Below are 21,808 nucleotides of genomic sequence, written 5' to 3'. Positions count from 1 at the left end.
ATGGAATAAAGACAGTCTCTTAAGCAAATGGTGCTGGGAAAACTGGACAGCAACATGCAGAAGAATGAACCTGAACCACTTTCTTACACCATACACAAAAATAAACTCAAAATGGATGAAAGACCTAAATGTAAGACAGGAAGTCATCAAAATCCTAGAGGAGAAAACAGGAAACAACCTCTTTGACCTCGGCCACAGCAACTTCTTACTTGACATGTCTCCGGAGGCAAAGGAAATAAAAGCAAAAATGAACTATTGGGACCTCATCAAGGTAAACTATTGGGACCTCATCATAGTGAAGGAAACAATCAGCAACCTAAAAGGCAAACAATGGAATGGGAGAAGGTGTTTGCAAATGACATATCAGATAAAGGGCTAGTATCCAAAATCTATGAAGAACGTATCAAACTCAACACCCAAAAAACAATCCAGTGAAGAATGAGCAAAAGACATAAATAGACAATTTTCCAAAGAAAATATCCAGATGGCTAACAGACACATGAAAAGATGCTCAACATCATCAGGGGAATACAAATCAAAACCACAATGAAATACCACCTCACACCTGTCAGAATGGCTAAAATTAACAACCCAGGCAACAACAGATGTTGGTGAGGATGTGGAGAAAGAGGAACCCTTATGCACTGCTGGTGGAAATGCAAACTAGTGCAGCCAGTCTGGAAAACAGTATGGAGGTTCATCAAAAAATTAAAAATAGAGCTACCCTATGACCCAGCAATTACACTACTAGGTGTTTATCCAAAAGATAAAAAAATGCTGATTAGAAGGGGCACATGCACCCCAATGTTTATAGCAGCACTATTAATAATAGCCAAAGTATGGAAAGACCAGAATGTCCATCAACTGATGAATAGATAAAATGTGGTCTATATATACAATGGAATACCAGTGTACAATCAAAAAGAATGAAATCTTGCCATTTGCAACAATGTAGATGGAACTAGAATATATTACGCTAAGTGAAATAAGTCAAACAATGACACGTATCATATGATTTCACTCATATGTGGAATTTACGATACAAAACAGATGAACATAAGGGAAGGGAAACAAAACTAATATAAAAACAGGGAGGGAAACAAAACACAAGAGACTCTTAAATGTAGAGAACAAACTGAGGATTGCTGGAGGGGTGTTGGGTGGAAGTATGGGCTAAATGGGTGATGGGCATTAAGGAGGGCACTTGTTGGGATGAGCACTGGGTGTTATATGTAAGTGATGAATCACTAAATTCTATTCCTGGTATCATTATTACACTGTATGTTAACTAACCTGGATTTAAATTTAAAAAAATAAAAAGTATGAGGGAATATTGAATAGAGGAAAGAGGTAAAGAAAAGCAATTAGTTTATTAAAAAGTGAGAAATTCGGGGCACCTGGGTGGCGCAGTCGGTTAAGCGTCCGACTTCAGCCAGGTCACGATCTCGCGGTCTGTGAGTTCGAGCCCCGCGTCGGGCTCTGGGCAGATGGCTCAGAGCCTGGAGCCTGTTTCCGAATCTGTGTCTCCCTCTCTCTCTGCCCCTCGCCCGTTCATGCTCTGTCTCTCTCTGTCCCAAAAATAAATAAACGTTGAAAAAAAAAAGTTTTAAAAAGTGAGAAATTACTTGTAAAATAGTTTGCTCTACACTAGGTATTGTATGGAAACCAATTTGACAATAAATTTCATATTAAAAAAATAAAAATAAATAAAATAGTTTGCTCTAGACTTGATTCACTAGCAAATTCTTTGAATTGCAGACTTATACTTTTTAGCTATATATTCCATATATTCCATACATTCTATTGAGTTTGAGAGTAAGAATTAATTTTAGATTTGGATCCTATCTCTTCTCTAATACGTGTTATATTTATATGTATCTAACATTTATATGTATTATTATGCACATATAACATACACACATATACTGATCATATATACTACATGCAGTTAGAAGGTTAAATTATAAGGAAAGTAAGTAACCAACATCACCAAAAAAATTATATGTTTAGATAATAGTCTATTTATTAAGGCCTAAAAAGTGTAACATACTTTAGATAATATTTTCAAGTGGGGTGAGAGGTGAAGAAAATGTTTTTATGGTTCTATCACTTCTATTTACATTGCCAATATCTTCCTAGCCAGAGAATAAGTTTAATTGAGGAAAAGGATATTTACAATGTATGTCCCTGCTTCTGTATATTATTGTATATATCCTTCCTTGGAATGTCTTTCCTTTCTCTTCTCAGTCAGTTGTAATATTCGTATGTGCTAAACACTCAGATTATGACTCAAAAGAAATGTTAGCCATCCTTTGAAGACTATCTTTTGTTCTACTGACCTCACAAAATGTATTGTGACTTGCTGCAGTCCACAATGACCCTCTTTTTCTGAACTTTCGTAATGCTTAAAATTTATACAGATTTTACATCACTTGGTATCTTTCTAAATGGCCATTATTTTCTTTGTTCATGTATATATCATCCTCCTGACTAGTTTCTATGCCATTTGAGGATAGATACTAGGTCTTGTACTTCTCTGTGTCACCATGGCACCTAGCTCAATACCTTGTACATAGAAGTATAATAGTAATGAGTGTTAAATATAACCATTTAAATGACTTTAATTATATTGCTCTGGTATATTCATGGGTATAACCCATGAAGTTTGGCACTTAGAAGATACTTATACTTGATCTTTAAAAAAAGCAGGGGGCACCTGGTTAGCTCAGTTGGTAGAGCATGCAACTCTTGATCTCAGAGTTGTAACTTTGAGCCCCACATTGAGTGTTGAGATTACTTAAAAATAAAATCTTTGAAAAAAAGGGGCACCTGGGTGGCTCAGTCAGTTAAGCATCCAACTTCGGCTCAGGTCATGATATCACAACTCATGAGTTTGAGTCCTATGTCAGGCTCAATGCTGACAGCTTAGAGCCTGGAGCCTGCTTCAGATTCTGTGTCTCCCTATTTCTCTGCCCTTCCCCTGCTCATGCTCTCTCTTTCTCTCTCTCTGTCTCTGTCTCTCTCCTCTCTCAAAGAAACATTTTTTTAATCTTTGAAAAAAAAAGATATTTATACTTGTTTACTCTAAACTTAATGGGCAGTGGGAATAAAAATTTTTTTTAATTTAAATTTAGCCAAATGATTTGCACTACATTAAAAAAAAAAGATATCTAAATGTGTTATAAACACTTTAAGCAAATGCTATTGCTATCTTTGACTGTATCTGAAAACATTATCTAATATTGAAGCTCTCCAGTAAAAGTTTTAGATTATCATGCATTTTTTTTCCTCTGAAGTTCAAAATGGAAAGTTTTTACCTTTCATATGAAGAACATAACTTAAAATTTAGTTTTAAGAAGTATGGTACTTTTCCCATATTTAGGGTTCGGTTTCATTTCAAAAGATGTCTTTATAGAGCTTAAAATGGTGCTTTTCAGTTAGTGACAAGACAAACTTCTATGTCTTAAGCATTTTACTTATTTTTTTTATTTTTAATTTTTTAATGTGTATTTATTTTTGACACAGAGGCAGCATGAGCGGGGGAGGGGCAGAGAGAGAGGGAGACATAGAATCCAAAGCAGGCTCCAGGCTCTGAGCTGTCAGCACAGAGCCTGATGTGGGGCTTGAACTCACAGACTGCGAGATCATGACCTGAGCCGAAGTCGGATGCTCAACCGACTGAGCCACCCAGGTGCCCCTATGTCTTAAGCATTTTAGACATGTGAATACTAAATATTTTTGCCAAATCTGTGCTCACATTGTTTTTTAATACTTTCTTTTTACATAGTGACCAGCGTTGGCTGTGGATAGGTTTGAATAAAAGGAGCCCAGATTTACAAGGATCCTGGGAGTGGAGTGATCATACACCAGTAAGTTTAAACTTTCTCGTTTGGGTTAATATAAAGGGATTATTTGTTTCAATATCAAGTGAATTGATAAATAATACACCCATAGACCATACAAGTGTTAAAGTTATGAAGAAGTATCTTTATTGAAATGGAAATCCGTTCACATATAAGAAGCGAGGGGAAAAGTTACTAATCTCATTTTTATTTTAAAAAATAACCATATAAAGGCACCTGGGTGGCTCAGTCAGTTAAGCACCCTGGCTCTTGATTTAGGATCAGGTCATGATCTCATGGTTCGTGAGAGCCAGCCCTGCTTGAAGGCTCCACACTAACAGCTCAGAGTCTGCTTGGGATTCTCTCTCCCTACCGCTCACTCTGCCCTTCCCCCACTCATACTTTTTTCTCTCTCTCTCAAAATAAATAAACTTAAAAAAATTAGAATTAAAATTAAAAAATAATTTAGTTTCTCTATAGTCCAAAAAATATGGATATATAGATATAGCGGTCATCTTTGGATAGTAAAGTTTTTTCTTTTTCTTTGTGCTGCTTTTTATGTTCTTTATTCACAATGAGAAGCTTCTATTTTTATTAGAGTTACATAAGAGTTATGTAAAAGAGTTTTACTAGAGTTATGTAAAAAAGAATATGTCTTTATTGGGGGAAATAATTTGTTTGGGGAAACCTTAAAAAGACCTTAAATACTATTTCAAATGTTTATATTATCTTAAAGAGAAGTTTTAGGTAACATTTATAGGAACAAATTATTCTCAAATGTATTGAATATTGACTCCACATTACCATTGTGTCAATTCATTGTATATTCTTTCCAAATGTAAAATCCCTTGACTTTCATTTTTAAATGGGTGCATGTCTGAAATTAGTTAACTGAATAACTAGCATTTCAACAGATGCCAAAAAGAAAAAAGGTCTTTTGTAAACTCCTGATTCTCTGTGATCCCAGATGCAAACTTAATACACCGCTAACCTCCACTTCTGTAACTATAGCTTCCTTCGTTGGGAAACTGACGACAGTACGATATTTTCTAAGTCATCTGATGATTTAACATCCTGATATTAAAAAAAAGAGAGAGATGAAAAGTTTTCCTTCCATGGCATGTGAATGTGTTTGAGTTATTAAAGCTTCCTAAATTACATCTAAATTGCAAATATATATACATCAGTCTTAAGTTCTCAAGCCTCTCTTGTTCTTTAAGGTGTCTACTATCATCATGGAAAATGAGTTTCAGCAGGATTATGATATCAGAGACTGTGCTGCTGTCAAGGTCGGTACAATGCTGGAAAATCTGCATATTTAAAAAATAAATTTGACATTGTGTTCAGTCAGGCAACAGATCCACAGAGTGCCTTTTGTGTGTGGAGCATGATATTGGGTGCAGTGGAAGGTAAGAACCAAGCTACCTAACTTACACTTCATTTGAGAAGATAAAATTCATATTCAGGAAAGATGGCTTTTATTACTGTACAGTAATAGGCTCCAAGTGAATGAGCTGAGGAGCACTAATGAAACTCAGAAGAAGTGATTCCTATGGCCTATTTCCAGAAGGAGGTGGGACTTGAACTGTTGCACAGGTAGGATAGGGTAAGCCTTTCCAATGGGGGATGACATGAGGAGGTGGCGTAAAATCACAAGAGAGTTGAAGGGAGAGGCTAAGGCAGTGAGAACAGAATACAGATCAAGAAGGTTTCTTTGGTGCCGTAGTTGAAAACAAAGTTGAGGGGGTTGGTGCCTGAGTGGCTCAGTCGGTTGAGCCTCTGACTCTTGATTTTTGCTCAGGTCATGATCTCACAGTTTGTGAGATCAAGCCCCACAATGGGCTCTTCATTGACAGTGTGGAGCCTGCTTGGGATTCTCTCTCTCCCTCTCTCTCTGCCCTCTCCCTGTACTCGAGCCCACTCACCCTCTCTCTATCTCTCTCTCAAAATAAATAAACCAAAAAAGAAAAAAAAGTTGGGAAATTAGATTGATGGTAAGCAACAGCATTATTAAGGATTTTTGACAAGAAACCAAGGAGGGTGAAGAAGATTCATATCAAGTCAGATTTCAAGATGCAGCAGATAGGATCAGAAGGCAATAAAAGACCAGTTAGGTATCTTCCTTTGCAAAATTCATTCACTTATTGATTCCACTAATGACAGTCCAAGCATTGGATTAGATGATTGACAGTGGTGATAGTGATGATGGTGGCAGCAGCTAATACTTGTGGACTCATGAGCCAGGCACAGTGCTAGGCACGTCACACTTATTATTTCATTTAATGCTTACATGACCTTGTGAGGTAGGTACTATTACCATATTCACCTTATGAGTTCTGAGAAATTTGAGTAAGTATACATGATTATAGAACTGAAATTTAACCCCCCGTGTCTGGGTCCACCCTGCTATATGACTAGGCATTTATAGAAACAGAAAGGATACTGGCTTATGGAGAAAATACTACATTTTAGTTTAGATATTTTGAATTCAAGCTAGTAGTAAGAAATATTCTATAGAAAGTTGAAGTTAAGAGACTGGAGTTGAAGGAAAAATGTATATTAAAAAAGTATAAAGGGCCAAAAGTGGATTTAGGGGAATCATCAACACATAGAATGTAAGATGAGGAAGTAGGAGACCTATAAATGATATCTTTGCTATGCACACCCAAGAAAGAGATTCAAGAAGGTGATTGCCCAGAAGTGCTGCAGGAAGGTTGAGAAAAGAACTGAAAATGTCATTGGAAAACACTATTTTCTAAGCACCTGTTCTAGTAATAAACTATATAGTATCATGCCATTTTTATAGAATTCTATTTAACACATGAGAAGATGAAAACTTCAGAGAAGCTTATAAAGTTTCCAGAACACTGATGCAATAAACTATGTTCTATGTAAGTAGAATCCCTATGTGTGAAGAGAGTCAAAAATCTACCAAAGAACTAAATAAAAGAGACACTGATGCTACTAGGCCAGCCAGGGCAGTGTTCTGGAAGGAGAATCTCACCTAACCTGCCACAGTACCCACCAGAATCTTGGTCATAAGAGAGAGCAGTCCAAAGAATGGTGGCGGTTCCTCCCAGGTCATGCCCTCTCCTTTCCTTTCTTCTCTGCTTGCTGGCTGGGGTTTGTAGAGAGCGATCTTGGATCACATAGAAGAAGCTCACATCCTGGCAGTGCAGAGCAACACCACAGCAGGAACCTAGGCCCTTGATGTCAGCCTCTAATGTCACATTTCACAGATCTGCTTTCATCACAGTCTGCTATTTGGAAGCCACGGAAATAAGCATCTTTTTCTAGCTTGACCTTTCTCAAATTTAAAGGTGCAACCTACAATTTCGTATCAACAAGAACAGGAAAAAAAAAAGCAATAATTTATATTTTGGACATAAACATGACCTTATCATAAACATGACCTTGTTTCCTTTATCAGCCCCTTTGAAGGTTCTTGATTAGGCTGTTAACCATTTAAACACTGTGTTCATTCATTAAACAAATAACTTAGGTGCTAGAGCTAAAATAGATTAAATGCTATAGGGCCTAAAGTTTAGTGTTTTATAAAGCTGCATTGACTTCAGAATAGTCTGCAATCCTCTTCCTCCTTTAGGTCATTCACAGGCCAGGGCGAAGAAGCTGGTATTTCTATGATGACAGAGAATTTATTTACTTACGACCTTTTGCTTGTGATACAAAACTTGAATGGGTATGCCAGATTCCAAAAGGTAAGTGGTAGTTATTCCTTTTCACAATCTTCTCATGTGAACATTGTAAATGCTGAGCCTAAAGTGCCTAAGAGAGCATTTTAGTCTATAATCAATTTTAAAAAGCCTATAAAGACACAGTTAATACATTAAGCTCCATCCTGCTAGACTCCTACCCTGAGTACAAGGTTGGCTTATGAGATTAGATGGTACCTTCCTCTTTGATCATGAAAGAATGTGTATAGAAAATAAAATTTAAGTTGAATTTAGAGAGATTAGATTTGGAAATGAAAGATTAATTCAACTAAAAGAAGATATATAGTGGAGGGAATCATTTCAATTTTTATTTTGATGCAAAATGAAGATAAACTTGGGAAGAACGAGGCAGGAATCAAGAAATCAAAATTTGGCAGGTCCCTGTAACATGTGGAAGCAATCTGCACTGAACTCCCATATTGCCAATAGTTTATGGAATTCAAGTTCAAATCTAGGAGACCAGTTAGCTTGATAGTAGAGGCTTTGGTGACAAAAAGGAGAGAAAGGGGAATAAAGAGATACCTTTTTATTTAGCTTGTTACTAGGAAAATGTTAAAGAATATTAAGGAAAGTGTTAAGCTTTTTAACACTCAAATTGTTTTTCAGTAATTTTAAAATAATTTTAAGTAGTTTTATTGGATATATTAAATTAAGTAGTGGTAAATGCACAGAAAGCTCTAAAGGAAATTTCTGAACTGAATGTAAATCATTGGAACTAAAGGTAGATCCTCTACTAAGCTCTCAAAGAACCCAGAGTGTCCCTTCATGCAACTATCTATTAGAACATTGTTCTTTTTCCCTAAGAAGGCCACCATATTGCCTTTAAAAGAGCTTCAGACATGATATCCAGTACAGTAACTGGAAAGTCTCTTTCACAAAAGCAATTAATGGCAGGCCATTAATAAAAGAAGGAACTGTGTGTGTGTTGACAGGGTTTTTCCAATAGAGAAATTATACCTGAGGTATTCCTGATTATTTGATTAAACCTGCAAAGGAACAAAGGGAAGCCAATTTGGATACCCTTTAAACAAGCAGAGAAGTAACTAACATATATGACTAATTTGGATAAGTCTCTGGTTTGAAGCAGGAGTGGTGATCTTCCCATTAATCTTTAGCATTTGCTAACGTGCCACAGACAGTGTCATTGCTCCCTCCAAACTGTGTCCTCACTGGTATCTACTACCCCACCCCTGTGCCTCCTATCTGAGTAGTGGGGCAAACCCAAGAGTTCACACCAGCATAACTAGAGAAATTACAAACCAGTAAGTACAGAAAATATTAGGAAGAGCATGTAGTTTCTTTTTGTCTTTTTTATAGATTTTTTTATTTTAAATAAAAAAGAAGGGAATTAACAAGCTTAGCAAACATAAATCAATTAACTAACTAAATAAATCTTCTGAATAACTGTACCCCTGCTCTCCTCATGTAGAAATAAATTTAAAAACTAAAGAACTTCCTTAGTCTATTCACAATTGTCTGAAGAAATTAGTGATTGTTTGATCCAGAAGTTTAAATGTTAGGGAAACTTCCCTTTGATAACCCCTAAATTCTAAGTTATAATGTGTCATATTCACCTAGCTGTATGTTTTCTCAGTTAGTAGAGCAGCTAAAGTCTGCTCAACTGGATATTTCTGTATCAATCTGTATTTTTCTGGTTTTGTTAAAGCAGTTTATAAACCTCAGTAGCCTAAATCATCATACCTTTGCTCTAGTTCCTGCCTTTTTTTTTTCCATAAAGAAGTTATCCTACCTATTTTTTTTTAATTAATTAATTTTTTTTATTTTGAGAGAGAAAGTGTGGGTTGGGGAGGGGCAGAGACAGAGAGGGAGAGAGAGAATCCCAAGCAGGCTCTTCACTGTCAGCATGGAGCCCAATGTGGGGCTCAAACTCACAAACCATGAAACTGTGACCTGAGCCAAAGTCAGATGCTTAACTGACTGAGCCACCCAGGTGCCCCTGTCCTTTTTTAAATGTTTATTTATTTATTTTGAGCGAGAGAGTGAGTGAGCACACAAGCACAAGCCAGAGAGGGGCAGAGAGAGAAGGGGAGAGAGAGAATTCCACGCAGGCTCCACCCTGTCAGTGCAGAGCCCCATGCAGGAACTTCAAGATCATGACCTGAACCGAGATCAAGAGCTCGGCACTTAAGTAACTGAGCCACCTGGGTGCCCTTTGCTCCTGCCTTTTTTAAAAAGGTAAAAGAGGGGCGCCTGGGTGGCGCAGTCGGTTAAGCGACCGACTTCAGCCAGGTCACGATCTCGCGGTCTGTGAGTTCGAGCCCCGCCTCAGGCTCTGGGCTGATGGTTCGGAGCCTGGAGCCTGTTTCCGATTCTGTGTCTCCCTCTCTCTCTGCCCCTCCCCCGTTCATGCTCTGTCTCTCTCTGTCCCAAAAAATAAATAAACGTTGAAAAAAAAATTTTTTTTAAAAGGTAAAAGATTTATATGATCTGAAGAGAAACCAGAGTATTTGCCTTTTTTATTACCTGATCCAATTGTTTCTAATTAGTCCCCCCTTCTCTAAAAGGGATACTTTGACAACCTAGAAATTTTAAATAGCCATAGCCACTATAGATATACATAATTTTAAAATATTCTTTTCTTTAAATTGAGCAAATAGTGTCAAAAATAAGACTCAGGGGCGCCTGGGTGGCGCAGTCGGTTAAGCGTCCGACTTCAGCCAGATCACCATCTCGCGGTCTGTGAGTTCGAGCCCCGCGTCAGGCTCTGGGCTGATGGCTCGGAGCCTGGAGCCTGTTTCCGATTCTGTGTCTCCCTCTCTCTCTCTGCCCCGCCCCCGTTCATGCTCTGTCTCTCTCTGTCCCAAAAATAAATAAAAAACGTTGAAAAAAAAATTAAAAAAAAAAACTCATAAAAATGTCTTTAGTAAAATCATCTATAATGCCACTACCCAAACACAACAAGTAGTATATTATACTTCTTGATAACTTGCACATACATACGTAATCTTGTGAAGAAAAAGAAAAATTTGCATTCTGCTTTTCTCACTAATTTAAAGAAATTTCAAGGTTAGACATAGCTTCCCCCAAGACACAAATGAACAGAACTTTTTGATGAGATTACAAACAAGAAACTATGTATATTTTTAACTGATTTGACCCATTGTTGATAGAAATTACCCAGGATGCAGAGAACAACTCACAGAGAGAAACCAAAGATGTTAGATACATAGACAGTCCTTTAAGTAGGGTCATCTGTCCATTAGGCCCAGATACAACAGCGAAATTAAGAATAGCTATTTTGCCCTGTAATTTATAAGATTCATCAAATTATGTCTTTGCCTTGGAACGGCATGACATATGACCAACTCTTGATCTCAGGGTCATGAGTTCAAGCCCCGTGTTGGGCTCCGAGCTGGGAGTGAAGCCTACTTAAAAAAAAAAAAGAAAAAAAGAAAGAAGTGGGGGAGAAGAAGGCAACAAGCATTCTGGGGAAGCTACTCTGCCCTATAACTGTCTGGGTACTTTTGAAGGCGTGGTCTTAAGCTGATTTTCACAGTCTTTGTGAGTATGGTAGCAGAATCCTGTTTTTTTATTTATAGAGTAGAGAGTTGAGGCTCAGGGAGTTAAACAGCTAATCCAAAGTCCCACAGCAGTGAAGGGTCTGAGGGCATTTGGAAACTGACGCGCTCAACTTCAAAGACGAAAATTCTTTGTAATGTACTGTATTTTCTCTGTTTCCAACTAGGAATTCTGGGTGATTTTTATTATTTTTCTCCCAGTTTTGTCTCTTAAAAAAGCTTCTTAAAAAGTTCAGTACTGGATTACTCTAAACTGTTTACAAGGATATCCTAAGACAATGAACTCAACCAACCCAGGTTTATGGAACAATTACTCAAATTGCGTTGGATGGAGAAGTAGTTAGCTCCTGAATAATCTCATCCTACAATGCTAGACTTGGTGCCTATTCCTTACTGCTCATATGTAATGTATATGATATACTCATTTGCTTATTTATACTTTCTAATTATTAACTGTATCTTATCCGTCTAGTCTTCCTTTGTGACTTAGTGATATAAGGTAGAGAACTGCTAGTAATACGTTAATAGTAATAGATCTGCTTTTTTGATTGCCACTAAAGCAGCTTTAGCTTAGGCCCCACGAAATTCAAACTGAAGCAATCATAATATGAAAGGTAATGGTTTGGCCATAAATGGTCAAACTCAGCAATTCTGCAAGTTCTCTTGAGTTAGATTAAAGGCACTTACTGACATGATCTCTAATTGGATACTAATTTTAAGCCTTTTGCTTTCTTTCTTATATAGGCTTTACTCCAAAAACACCAGACTGGTACAATCCAGGTAAGCTAAGAAAACTAAAATTTAGCCAAAGCTGCTTTTACCTTCTCAATAATGTATTTAGTTCATTATTTCAGCCATGGCCTAAGTGCCAGCTTTTCTATCACATCTTCAATGGAGGTGAAGTATCTCCAGGCAGGAAAGGTGATTGGCTGATGTGGAATGAGACTTTGAGGCTGGATTTGTGCTTCTCTGTGAGTACAGAAGGCTGGCTGTATCTCTCACTGGCTCAACAATCCTTGGTGCCTTGGAGACAGCACTGCCCTGGCCAGAGAGAGCCAATAATCTAAGTGGATTACTATTTATAAGTAGTTTTGAACATTAATTTGTGTTTAGAGGCTGCATTTTGATTTGTACATAATTCTGATATTCTTCTTCTTTAGAGCGTGCTGGAATTCATGGACCTCCAGTTGTCATTGAAGGGAGTGAATATTGGTTTGTTGCTGATCCTCACTTAAACTATGAAGAAGCTGTGCTGTATTGTGCTAGCAATCACAGCTCCCTGGCTACACTGACATCTTTGACAGGACTAAAAGCCATCAAAAACAAAATAGCAAACGTAATTTGAGATAATATATTAATTTTTTTTTCTTATTTTCATTATTTATTCCACTAAAAAATATTTCAGCTTATTGGGGCGCCTGGGTGGCTCAGTCGGTTGAACGTCCGACTTCGGCTCAGGTCATGATCTCACAGTCCAGGAGTTCGAGCCTCGCGTCGGGCCCTGGGCTGACAGCTCGGAGCCTGAAGCCTGCTTCTAATTCTGTGTCTCCCTCTCTCTCTGCCCCTCCTCCACTCATGCTCTATCTCTCTCACTCTCAAAAATGAATAAATGTTAAAAAAAATAAAACATATTTCAGAAATCTTGCCAAAATCTACAAAAGTTAAATGTTCCTTTCAAGTAAAATTTGCCTAACAGCATCCAAATTCATCATTTCATGTTAGAAAAGTTAAATAGAACTGTACCATGTTTTAAAATATTCAAGATTAAATATAAATGTCAATTTATAAGATGAACATCAATAGATAATATAAATTACTCTAATTCTTTTATTTTGTAGTAAAAGTTAATTTTATAGTTGTGTTTCTGTTTCTTCTAATAACTAACTTTGCAAAATATCTTTGTGGGAAAAATAATTTTTATATTTTTAAATGTATAATTCCTTGTAGTATATCCTCTATATCCGATTAACATATGTCTGTTATTACAGTGACCATATTTTCTGTATGCAAAATAGCACATAGTGAATATACAGAAGTTTTCATCTACTTCTTTGGTAAAAGGACCTGGTGTATATAATTTAGAGACCAAGGAATGTCTGGAAATTTTAGTGGTTGTGGTTATGGTAAGATAGGGTATGTAAATCAAAACTCTCTTAAAAAAGTCAACACATGTAAGGATGGGTGATTTTGTTGGTTGGTTGGTTTGTTTTTCAGATATCTGGTGATGAACAGAAGTGGTGGGTGAGAACTGGCGAACAGCCCATAGATCGTCACTTTCTTAAGTATGTGACACAATTGATGCTGCCTTTGTAAAGTCATTTTAAGAAGTCCCAAATTCCCTTTAGAAAAGGGATTGATGGGGCGCCTGGGTGGCGCAGTCGGTTAAGCGTCCGACTTCAGCCAGGTCACGATCTCGCAGTCCGGGAGTTCGAGCCCCGCGTCGGGCTCTGGGCTGATGGCTCAGAGCCTGGAGCCTGTTTCCGATTCTGTGTCTCCCTCTCTCTCTGCCCCTCCCCCGTTCATGCTCTGTCTCTCTCTGTCCCAAAAATAAATAAACATTGAAAAAAAAAAAAAAAAAGAAAAGGGATTGCTATTTACAATTTGTTTTGAACATTAATCTGTGAACTGTGTAGACTAGAGAAACCAAGTCTTTTTGCATATTAACATTAAGAAAAAAGTGGTATAAAATAATGGCATAACATTAAATTTAGAAGTAAAATTACAGTAAAAAACAGAATGGAACATGTAACTACGTTATGAGCTGTGCAATCTCTCCTTTTCTTTCAGCTCACGATATCTATGGCATCACTTTCCTATAACATTTCGGGAGGAATGCTTGTACATGTCTGCCAAGACTTGGTTTAGCGGTAAATTAATTCCAAATCCTTTAATGTTAATTATGTAATATGTGAACTTCAGGTTCAATTACTAGCTTAACCTTGTTTTCCTTTTGATTATATGTTTGGTTGCTTCATCTTGTTTTGGCTTATTGCTAATGACTATGGCTCAAATTCCAAATGCAGATAAAGGTGCTTTTCACTGTGAATATTTTGACTTTATCCTAAAGCAGTTACTTAGAAATAAACTTACCAATTTCATAACTGATAAGCTTATAAACAAATTTGCCAAGATAAACAGGTAACAAATTCTAAATATAGTTTAGGTCTCTTTCCCCTTCATTAGCCTTCGCTTTCAACCTATTTTCTCACCATCAGGAACTGTGGTAACAGAGGTCATTATACCAAATGTGTGCATTTTTATCGGCAACACTGGTATACTATAACCTACTGATAATTATAGAAGATAGAAATGGCTAGAGGAGAAAAGGAATATATTGTAACTGTTTGGGAAAGAATGATTTGAAGAGATTTTCTTTACTACTGGATTGTTTTTAAAATTTGCTGAACAGAAAATTCTCACTACAGTAATCCTGCTTTTCATTTCTCAGACTTAAATAAACCTGCAGACTGTAGTACCAAGTTGCCCTTCATCTGTGAAAAATATAATGTCTCTTCGTTAGAAAAATATAGTCCAGATTCTGCAGCTAAAATACAGTGCTCTGGGGATTGGATTGCTTTTCAGAATAAGGTAAAAAGAGAATTGCTACATTGTACAAATGATGATTGCTTTCATGCTGGTTGTATGGCCTGTGGCAGAATGGCAGCCCATCAGATAACTTCACTAAGATAGCCTCTGCATATTTCAGTAACTCACCTGATCCCTCTGCATTTCAGAAACCAAGTTGACTCTCAAGTTAGGCATGCCTACAGGTCTTTCCAAGTCCTGTGTTCCTATTCTGTTGCTACTAAACTTAAATTGCTGATATTGATCTGTCAATGGATTGTAATACTTTAAATAGACTCTCTCTATAGCATGAAGGAAACTGACAGTTTCTGGCTGATAAATTTTCCCCCTGAAAGAAAACATCCAAGCAGTATCTGTCAATTAAATTAGACCAGCATTCCCCAAACTACTTTTTGGGAACTACACATATGCTAACAAAATGCTCATCATTGATCTTGCTTCCAAAGGGGGCATTCTAGATCTGCCTCTTTTGAGATTCATAATCTGTATTGGTATATGTATCTCTTCGGAAATGCTAAGTAGAGAGATTGCTATAGTATGTTAAAACATCTATCTGTTCTGTTACATAAGAGAAGTTTGATGATAAGCAGGCTGGGGTTGGTGTGAGAGCCCATGACATCTTCAAAAATGGCTCCTTTTGTCTTTTTGCTCTGCCATCCTTAGTGTAATAAAACGTCCAAGCTCAAGTTCAAAGTGTTCTCTCTCAGGTCTTTTCTAGAAGCCACCCGATGATGATGATTTATATAGCTCATTGGCCACTGCAGTCTGTAAGGAAGATGAACGAAACCATTTTGTAGAATATTTCAAGGAACGCAATTTAGAGCATACTACTCCGTACTAATGTGATCATAGTATCAAAAAGAAAAAGGAAGCTATGTGTCTGACAACTGAAAGCTCTGTACTAAAGCTAAGATATTAATTTTAAAAGTAGTACAATCTTTTTTCCCCAAGGTACTGGGACTAAATTAATTTACATAGTTGGTGTAATTTTGAATTAAAATACCCTGCCAAAAGAAACAGGGATGATTTGTTTTAAAATATCTGTTTTTATATAAGGAGGTGATGATTTGGAATGCAGCCTTTGAAGTCAGATGGAACACAATCTAAATGCTGACCATACCACTGTCTGGCTATTTCACTCATTGGAGAAGTTACTTAACTGCCCTGTGCCTCAGTTTCCCCCCATTTGTTGTGAGAATTAAATGAGATAATATTATGCAAACTGTTTAGCACATGGGAAGCACTCAATAAATGGGAGGTTTTGGGGCACCTGGGGGGCTCAGTTGGTTAAGTGGCTGACTTTGGCTCAGGTCATGATCTCGCAGTCCATGAGTTTGAGCCCCATGTAGGGCTCTGTGCTGACAGCTCAGAGCCTGGAGCCTGTTTCAGATTCTGTGTCTCCCTCTCTCTGACCCTCCCCTGTTCATGCTCTGTCTCTCCCTGTCTCAAAAATAAATAAAATGTTAAATAAATAAATAAATAAATAAATAAATAAATAAATGGGAGGTTTAAAAAAAATAGTTTGACTAATAGACCACTCTAGTTGCTTATATTGAGAGCAGAGATCTGCATTCATATAGTACTACTTTGTAAATTTCCATCTCTCAGAGACCAAAAATTAGCAGCCCTCTAAAAGATGAGGTGTTTATGGGTCACCTCGGTGGCTCAATCAGTTAAGCCTCTGACCTTTGATTTCAGCTCATGTCATGATCCCAGAGTCATGGGATTGAGCCCCGCGTCAGGCTCTGCACTGAGCGTGGAGCCTGCTTAACACTCTCTCCTCTCCCTCTGTCCCTCTCCCTGGCTTGTGCTCTCTCTCTCTCTCTCTCTTATTCTCTCTCTTTAAAAAAAAATAAAGAAAAGATGAAGCGTTTACCTACTATGTGAGCTTTCCTGTGTCTGGAATCTTATTCTTCATAAGAATATTCTTCATGTTTTTTGTTTGCAGTGTTTTCTAAAAATCAAACCCAAGTCTCTCACATTTTCTCAAGCAAGTGATACTTGTCATACCTATGGTGGCACCCTTCCTTCAGTGTTGAGCCAGAGAGAACAAGGTAGCAGAATTGTTCTGAAAACATGTTTTATTCTGATCTGGGGAGCCAAGATAGTTTGGGGAGGCCATGGGGAATTAGCATATTAAAAAATCTTATTAGGGGCACCTGGGTGGCTCAGTCAATTAAGCATTTGACTCTTGGTTTTGGCTCAGGTTGTGAACTCACAGTTTGTGACTTCAAGCCCCACATCGGGTTCCTCAATGACATTGCAGAGCCTGCTTGGGATTCTCTCTCTCTCTCCCTCTCCCTCTCTGCCCCTCCCTTGCTCATTCTGTCTCTCGTTCTCTCTCAAAATAAATAAATAAACTTATTTTACAGAATAGGTAAAAGACTATCTTTGTAGATAAGCAAGAGAGATTCATTAACATTTTTAATATATCTTTAATTTTAATAAGTCAAATGCTTTAAAAAAAATCTCTTTCTGACAGATTTTATTACATCCTTGCTTCCGGATATGGAGGCTACCTTATGGATTGGTTTGCGCTGGACTGCCTATGAAAGGATAAACAAGTGGACAGATAACAGGGAGCTGACATACAGTAACTTTCACCCATTGCTGTCTGGTTGGAGGCTGAAAATACCAACAAATGTAAGTTTTTTTGAATCAGAAATCTATATAGGTTTGTGACATACCCAAGTATTCCATAAATTACTAGATTAAGATAATAACAAGGGTCTATTGGGACACCTGAGTGGCTCAGGTGGTTCAGTGTCCAACTTCGGCTCAGGTCATGTATGATCTCACGGTTCATGAGTTCAAGCCCTGCATTGGGCTCCATGCTGACAGTGTGGATCCTGCTTTGGATTCTCTCTCTCTCTTTCTCTGTCCCTTACCCATGTGCGCGCACTCTCTCTCTCTCAGTCTCTCAATATAAATAAATAAGCATATAAAAAAAGAATAAAGGTATATTTTATGAGTCCACTTATAGGAAATGTGCAGAGCAGGCACATCGTTAAAGATAAAATGTAGATTAGTGTTTGCCAGAGGCTAAGGAGGAAGGAAAGATTGGGGGTGATGCCCAAAGGCATGGCATTTCTTCTTGGAGTGGTAAAAATGTTCTAAAAATTGATTGGGGGTGATGGTTACATAATTGAATATACTAAGAACTATAGAATGTGTGCTTTAAATGGGTAAATTATATCACCTATGAGTAATACGTCAATAAAACTGTCACAAGAAGAACAGGAGCTCCCCAGCATTCAGGCAGATGCCCCTGTTTTTCACAGTAGCTTCAGACTCCATGACACTTATTTTACAACCACAATAAGCCATCAAGGAGTGAGATGCAAATAGAAGCAAATATAAATGTTTTATTAACATTTTGGGATTTGGGGGCTGTCTCCTGGGGCCAAAAGTACAAAATTGGTGATTAGTGATCATTCTTCCCAAATAGCTACACACAAAGAAGCTATAGAAGGGAAAAAAGCATTGTGTTAACAATAGTTACCTTATACCATGATTCTGCTGCCCCCTGCTTCTGTCTTCCCTATTTGCTGGATATAAACGACCCTTTGCACAATGGCAAAGATTAAGAAATTAACTTTAAAGTCAAATTCCAAAGGTATGCCTAGACAACAGTCAGTTGATGTTCCTGATGCAGTATAACTTTGCTCAAGGTAGATGTTGGTGGCAAAGGGAACTCTGAGTCATATGTAATTATGTACAAAGTAAATATTAAAGTAATGCTTGGTTATCATAAAAAATCTGAAAGTTGTAGAAGAGTAAATGCAATAAAGAAAACTGTCAACCTGATTCTACTTATACTTAGGCCAGTAGCTTTCAAGGTTTCAACCATAACCCCATAGTAAGAAATACATTTAAATTACCATTTAGTACATGAATATAAATATAATATTGAATTGAAACAGATGATTCAAGAAACAGTACTTACCCTTACAGCATATACCCACTGATATTTTCTTTCTATTTTATTCTAGTCTAGTCTAGTCTAAGCTATTCTCCTTCTCCTATCCAATCCTATTTCATTATCACATATATGAGTCAAGATCTACTGAATTGATGTCACAACCTACTAAATGAGTCACAGACTATATATGAACCCACATCTAGGAAATCACAATAAGTATTTCAGCATTTTTCCTTCTAGGGCTTTTTCATATATTATCCTTCTGACATAGATAAAATCACAGTCTGTTTACCACTGTATACATACTATTGTATTCTACTTCCCTTATTTAGTATTATATAACAGTTTCTTATACCATTAAAAAATATACTTGAGGCGCCTGGGTGGCGCAGTCGGTTAAGCGTCCGACTTCAGCCAGGTCACAATCTCGCGGTCCGGGAGTTCGAGCCCCGCGTCGGGCTCTGGGCTGATGGCTCAGAGCCTGGAGCCTGTTTCCGATTCTGTGTCTCCCTCTCTCTCTGCCCCTCCCCCGTTCATGCTCTGTCTCTCTCTGTCCCAAAAATAAATAAACGTTGAAAAAAAAAATTAAAAAAATATATATATACTTGATAAGCATTTTATAGTTGCACAACACTTCATGATAGATATGCGAGAATATTTAGGTTGTTTCCATTTTTGCACAATCATAAATAGTGCTATAGTGAACGTTTATGTGCATAATCTTTGGTTATATTTCAAATTACCTCCTTAAGATAGATTTTGGAAGTCATATAGCCAGATCAAAAGATGTAAGTAGTTATAAAGCTCTGATCACCAAATGCTTTCCAGAAAGGTTTATGAGTTTATATTCTTATTAGCAATATATTATGATTGCCATTTTATCCATAGCAGCATATTAACAATTTCTAACATTTGTTGAGCATCTAATATGTGTCAGGTACTTTGCTAATGCATCATATACATTATTTCATTTAATCTGCATGACAGATGTGAAAAAGACTATTACCCCACCTCTATCTTAGAAATGTAAAAACAGAAGGAATCCTGTAACTTACCCCCAGTTGTGCAGCCATGCACATTTAAATGTGTCAGAGTCACATTTAAATCTACGTTCAAGATTCCACAGAACCAGTGTTCTTAGGTACTTTACTACGTTGCTTGTAAGGGACATTGTCTTTTTTTTTTTTTTTTAATATTAAATGTATTGTCAAGTTGGTTTCCATACAACATCCAGTGTTCATCCCAACAGGTGCAAGGGGCATTGTCTTTTAAAAATTCTTGCTAATTTGGTAATTTAAATATGTCATATTTTTGTTTATATTTCTCTGATATCTAATAAATTGTATATAGTAAGTTCTATAAGTTCAGTAGTAATTTGAATTTCATCAAGTATAAATGTTATGTTTTGCCAATATTTATCAAAGCCTTCATATATTTCTTTTTTCTTTCTTGCCTTCATGTGTTTCTTATGATATTATAACTGTAAATATTAAACATGCTAACTCTGTATTTCCTGTGTTTACTAAAAATATTCCAGTACATTTTTAAACTCTGAATACCAAAAATATTCTAGAAATAAGTATTGATTTTTTGCATGTGTGTATATTCAAATCTGTTTATTTCCTTTTTTTCCTCCATTTCTATTAGATTACAAAGCTCATCATGTAAATGTTAGTGAAATATATGCTTATATTTTCTTTGCCTTTTTTTTCCTGACAGCATGGTACAGCCATGGTATGTTGTGTATGTTGTCAGTGAATACTTAAGGCGTTTCCCTAGTCCTGTCTAACATCGTTTATTGAATATACTTCCATTTGTTAAAGACAATATAGGATGCCTCCTTTATTATATATTAAATGTGTGTGTATGTGATATGCTCTTACATAGCTATAACACTGGTCTAAATACTATAATTTTGCCATATTTAAAAAAAATAATAAGAATAGTTATCCTTTATGTATACCTTTAAACAATAGTTTTAGCTATTCTTGTCCATTCTTGCAAACTATATTATTTAGTAAATTTCCAACTAAACTAATTAAATTAAAATAGTTCTGATGAGAATTTGACAATATTTTAGGGAGAATTAACATCTTTTTATTAACCTTTCAATTTAAAAATATGGTGTACTATATCTCTCCATTTACTCAAGTCTTCCTTCAGAGCCCTCAGTGAAGTTTTTGTAATTCTGTCTCATTGCCTCTGAGAATGGCAGGTTTTTTCTTGTTTTTCTCACTGACAGGCAGAAAGCTATTATTTGGGTATATTTATATATGTATTTCACAGGCATCCATCTTCCTAAAAGCCTCTTATTACTTCTCAGAGTTTTTCGCTAGATTTTTTGGGGGGTTTCCTGATCAGATAATCATAATCTTCAAATACCTGTCCATGCTTCACCACATATGGCTGGACTTCCAGAACTGTAGTACTACCAGAAGTAATAACCACCAACCTAGACTTGCTCTGTATTTTCTGGACTGTCTGAAGTCTCTCATTGTTATACATGATGCCTACTCTTTGTTTAAGTTTTATCGTTCTAGAACTAGCTTATTTAGAACTTCTATTCAAGAATAAGTACGGAATTTTCTGAAGCTCATTTCCAGCATCTGCTAAAATCGTGGTATAGCTATAGTAAACCATTTTCATTTTCTTATCATAAAATCTAGTTGCTCAGAATGGATTATTATTTTACTACTATACTGAATTGGATTTATTAGAATTTTATTTGAGAATGTTTTCATCTCTGTTCACAGAGTTAATTTTTTATGCTATGTGGTCGGATTTTTTTTCCGATTACGTCAGCTTCGTAAGATGAACTGGGTAGCTTTTTGCCTTTATGTTTTGAAATTATGACTCAGCCTGGAGAATTTTCTTTCCCTGAAAATTTGAAGGAATTACCTAAAAAATCATGTGATGTTACTTTTCAGAGATCATTCTTTAATAATAAAAGGATTTGGTGTAGTGGTTGAGTGCTTAAACTCCAGAGTCACATTGTCTGCGTTTGAATTCCATCCAGCCATTTAGTGTGCCTTTGTAAGTTCACTTAATTTTTCTTAAGCCTCAACTGTTCATCTGTAAATTCTGACACTGTTACACCTACAATACAATGTGAGGATTACATAGACAATTCATTTAAAGCTTTTAGCTCTCTGACACATAGTGTTTAAAATGAACTATTAATATTAA

The 21,808-nt window shown here is 36.6% G+C and overlaps 1 protein-coding gene and 1 long non-coding RNA gene across 3 annotated transcripts in view; one reads left to right on the top strand and one right to left on the bottom strand.

Annotated features, from left to right (window-relative positions):
- Window positions 1-21,808, top strand: part of LY75 (lymphocyte antigen 75) — a 135,757-nt gene that overhangs the window by 48,020 nt on the left and 65,929 nt on the right. For both annotated transcript variants that reach the window (XM_003990798.5, XM_011285355.4), the window contains exons 14-23: window positions 3,788-3,869; window positions 5,063-5,131; window positions 7,447-7,561; window positions 11,860-11,895; window positions 12,276-12,451; window positions 13,330-13,397; window positions 13,903-13,982; window positions 14,564-14,703; window positions 16,649-16,754; window positions 17,183-17,343. In XM_003990798.5, coding sequence (XP_003990847.1) covers window positions 3,788-3,869; window positions 5,063-5,131; window positions 7,447-7,561; window positions 11,860-11,895; window positions 12,276-12,451; window positions 13,330-13,397; window positions 13,903-13,982; window positions 14,564-14,703; window positions 16,649-16,754; window positions 17,183-17,343 — 1,033 coding nt within the window. The remainder of the gene's footprint in view (window positions 1-3,787; window positions 3,870-5,062; window positions 5,132-7,446; window positions 7,562-11,859; window positions 11,896-12,275; window positions 12,452-13,329; window positions 13,398-13,902; window positions 13,983-14,563; window positions 14,704-16,648; window positions 16,755-17,182; window positions 17,344-21,808) is intronic.
- Window positions 14,949-21,543, bottom strand: LOC109502707. Its single transcript, XR_002161488.3, has 2 exons — window positions 21,005-21,543; window positions 14,949-15,465 (listed from the first exon to the last, which is right to left on the bottom strand). It is a non-coding gene; the product is annotated as an uncharacterized LOC109502707 (long non-coding RNA).

Source organism: Felis catus, chromosome C1 (assembly GCF_018350175.1).
Source record: "Felis catus isolate Fca126 chromosome C1, F.catus_Fca126_mat1.0, whole genome shotgun sequence".
Lineage (NCBI taxonomy): Eukaryota > Metazoa > Chordata > Mammalia > Carnivora > Felidae > Felis > Felis catus.
Note: the sequence above shows the minus strand (reverse complement) of the source record. Positions and strands in the feature narration are given on the sequence as shown.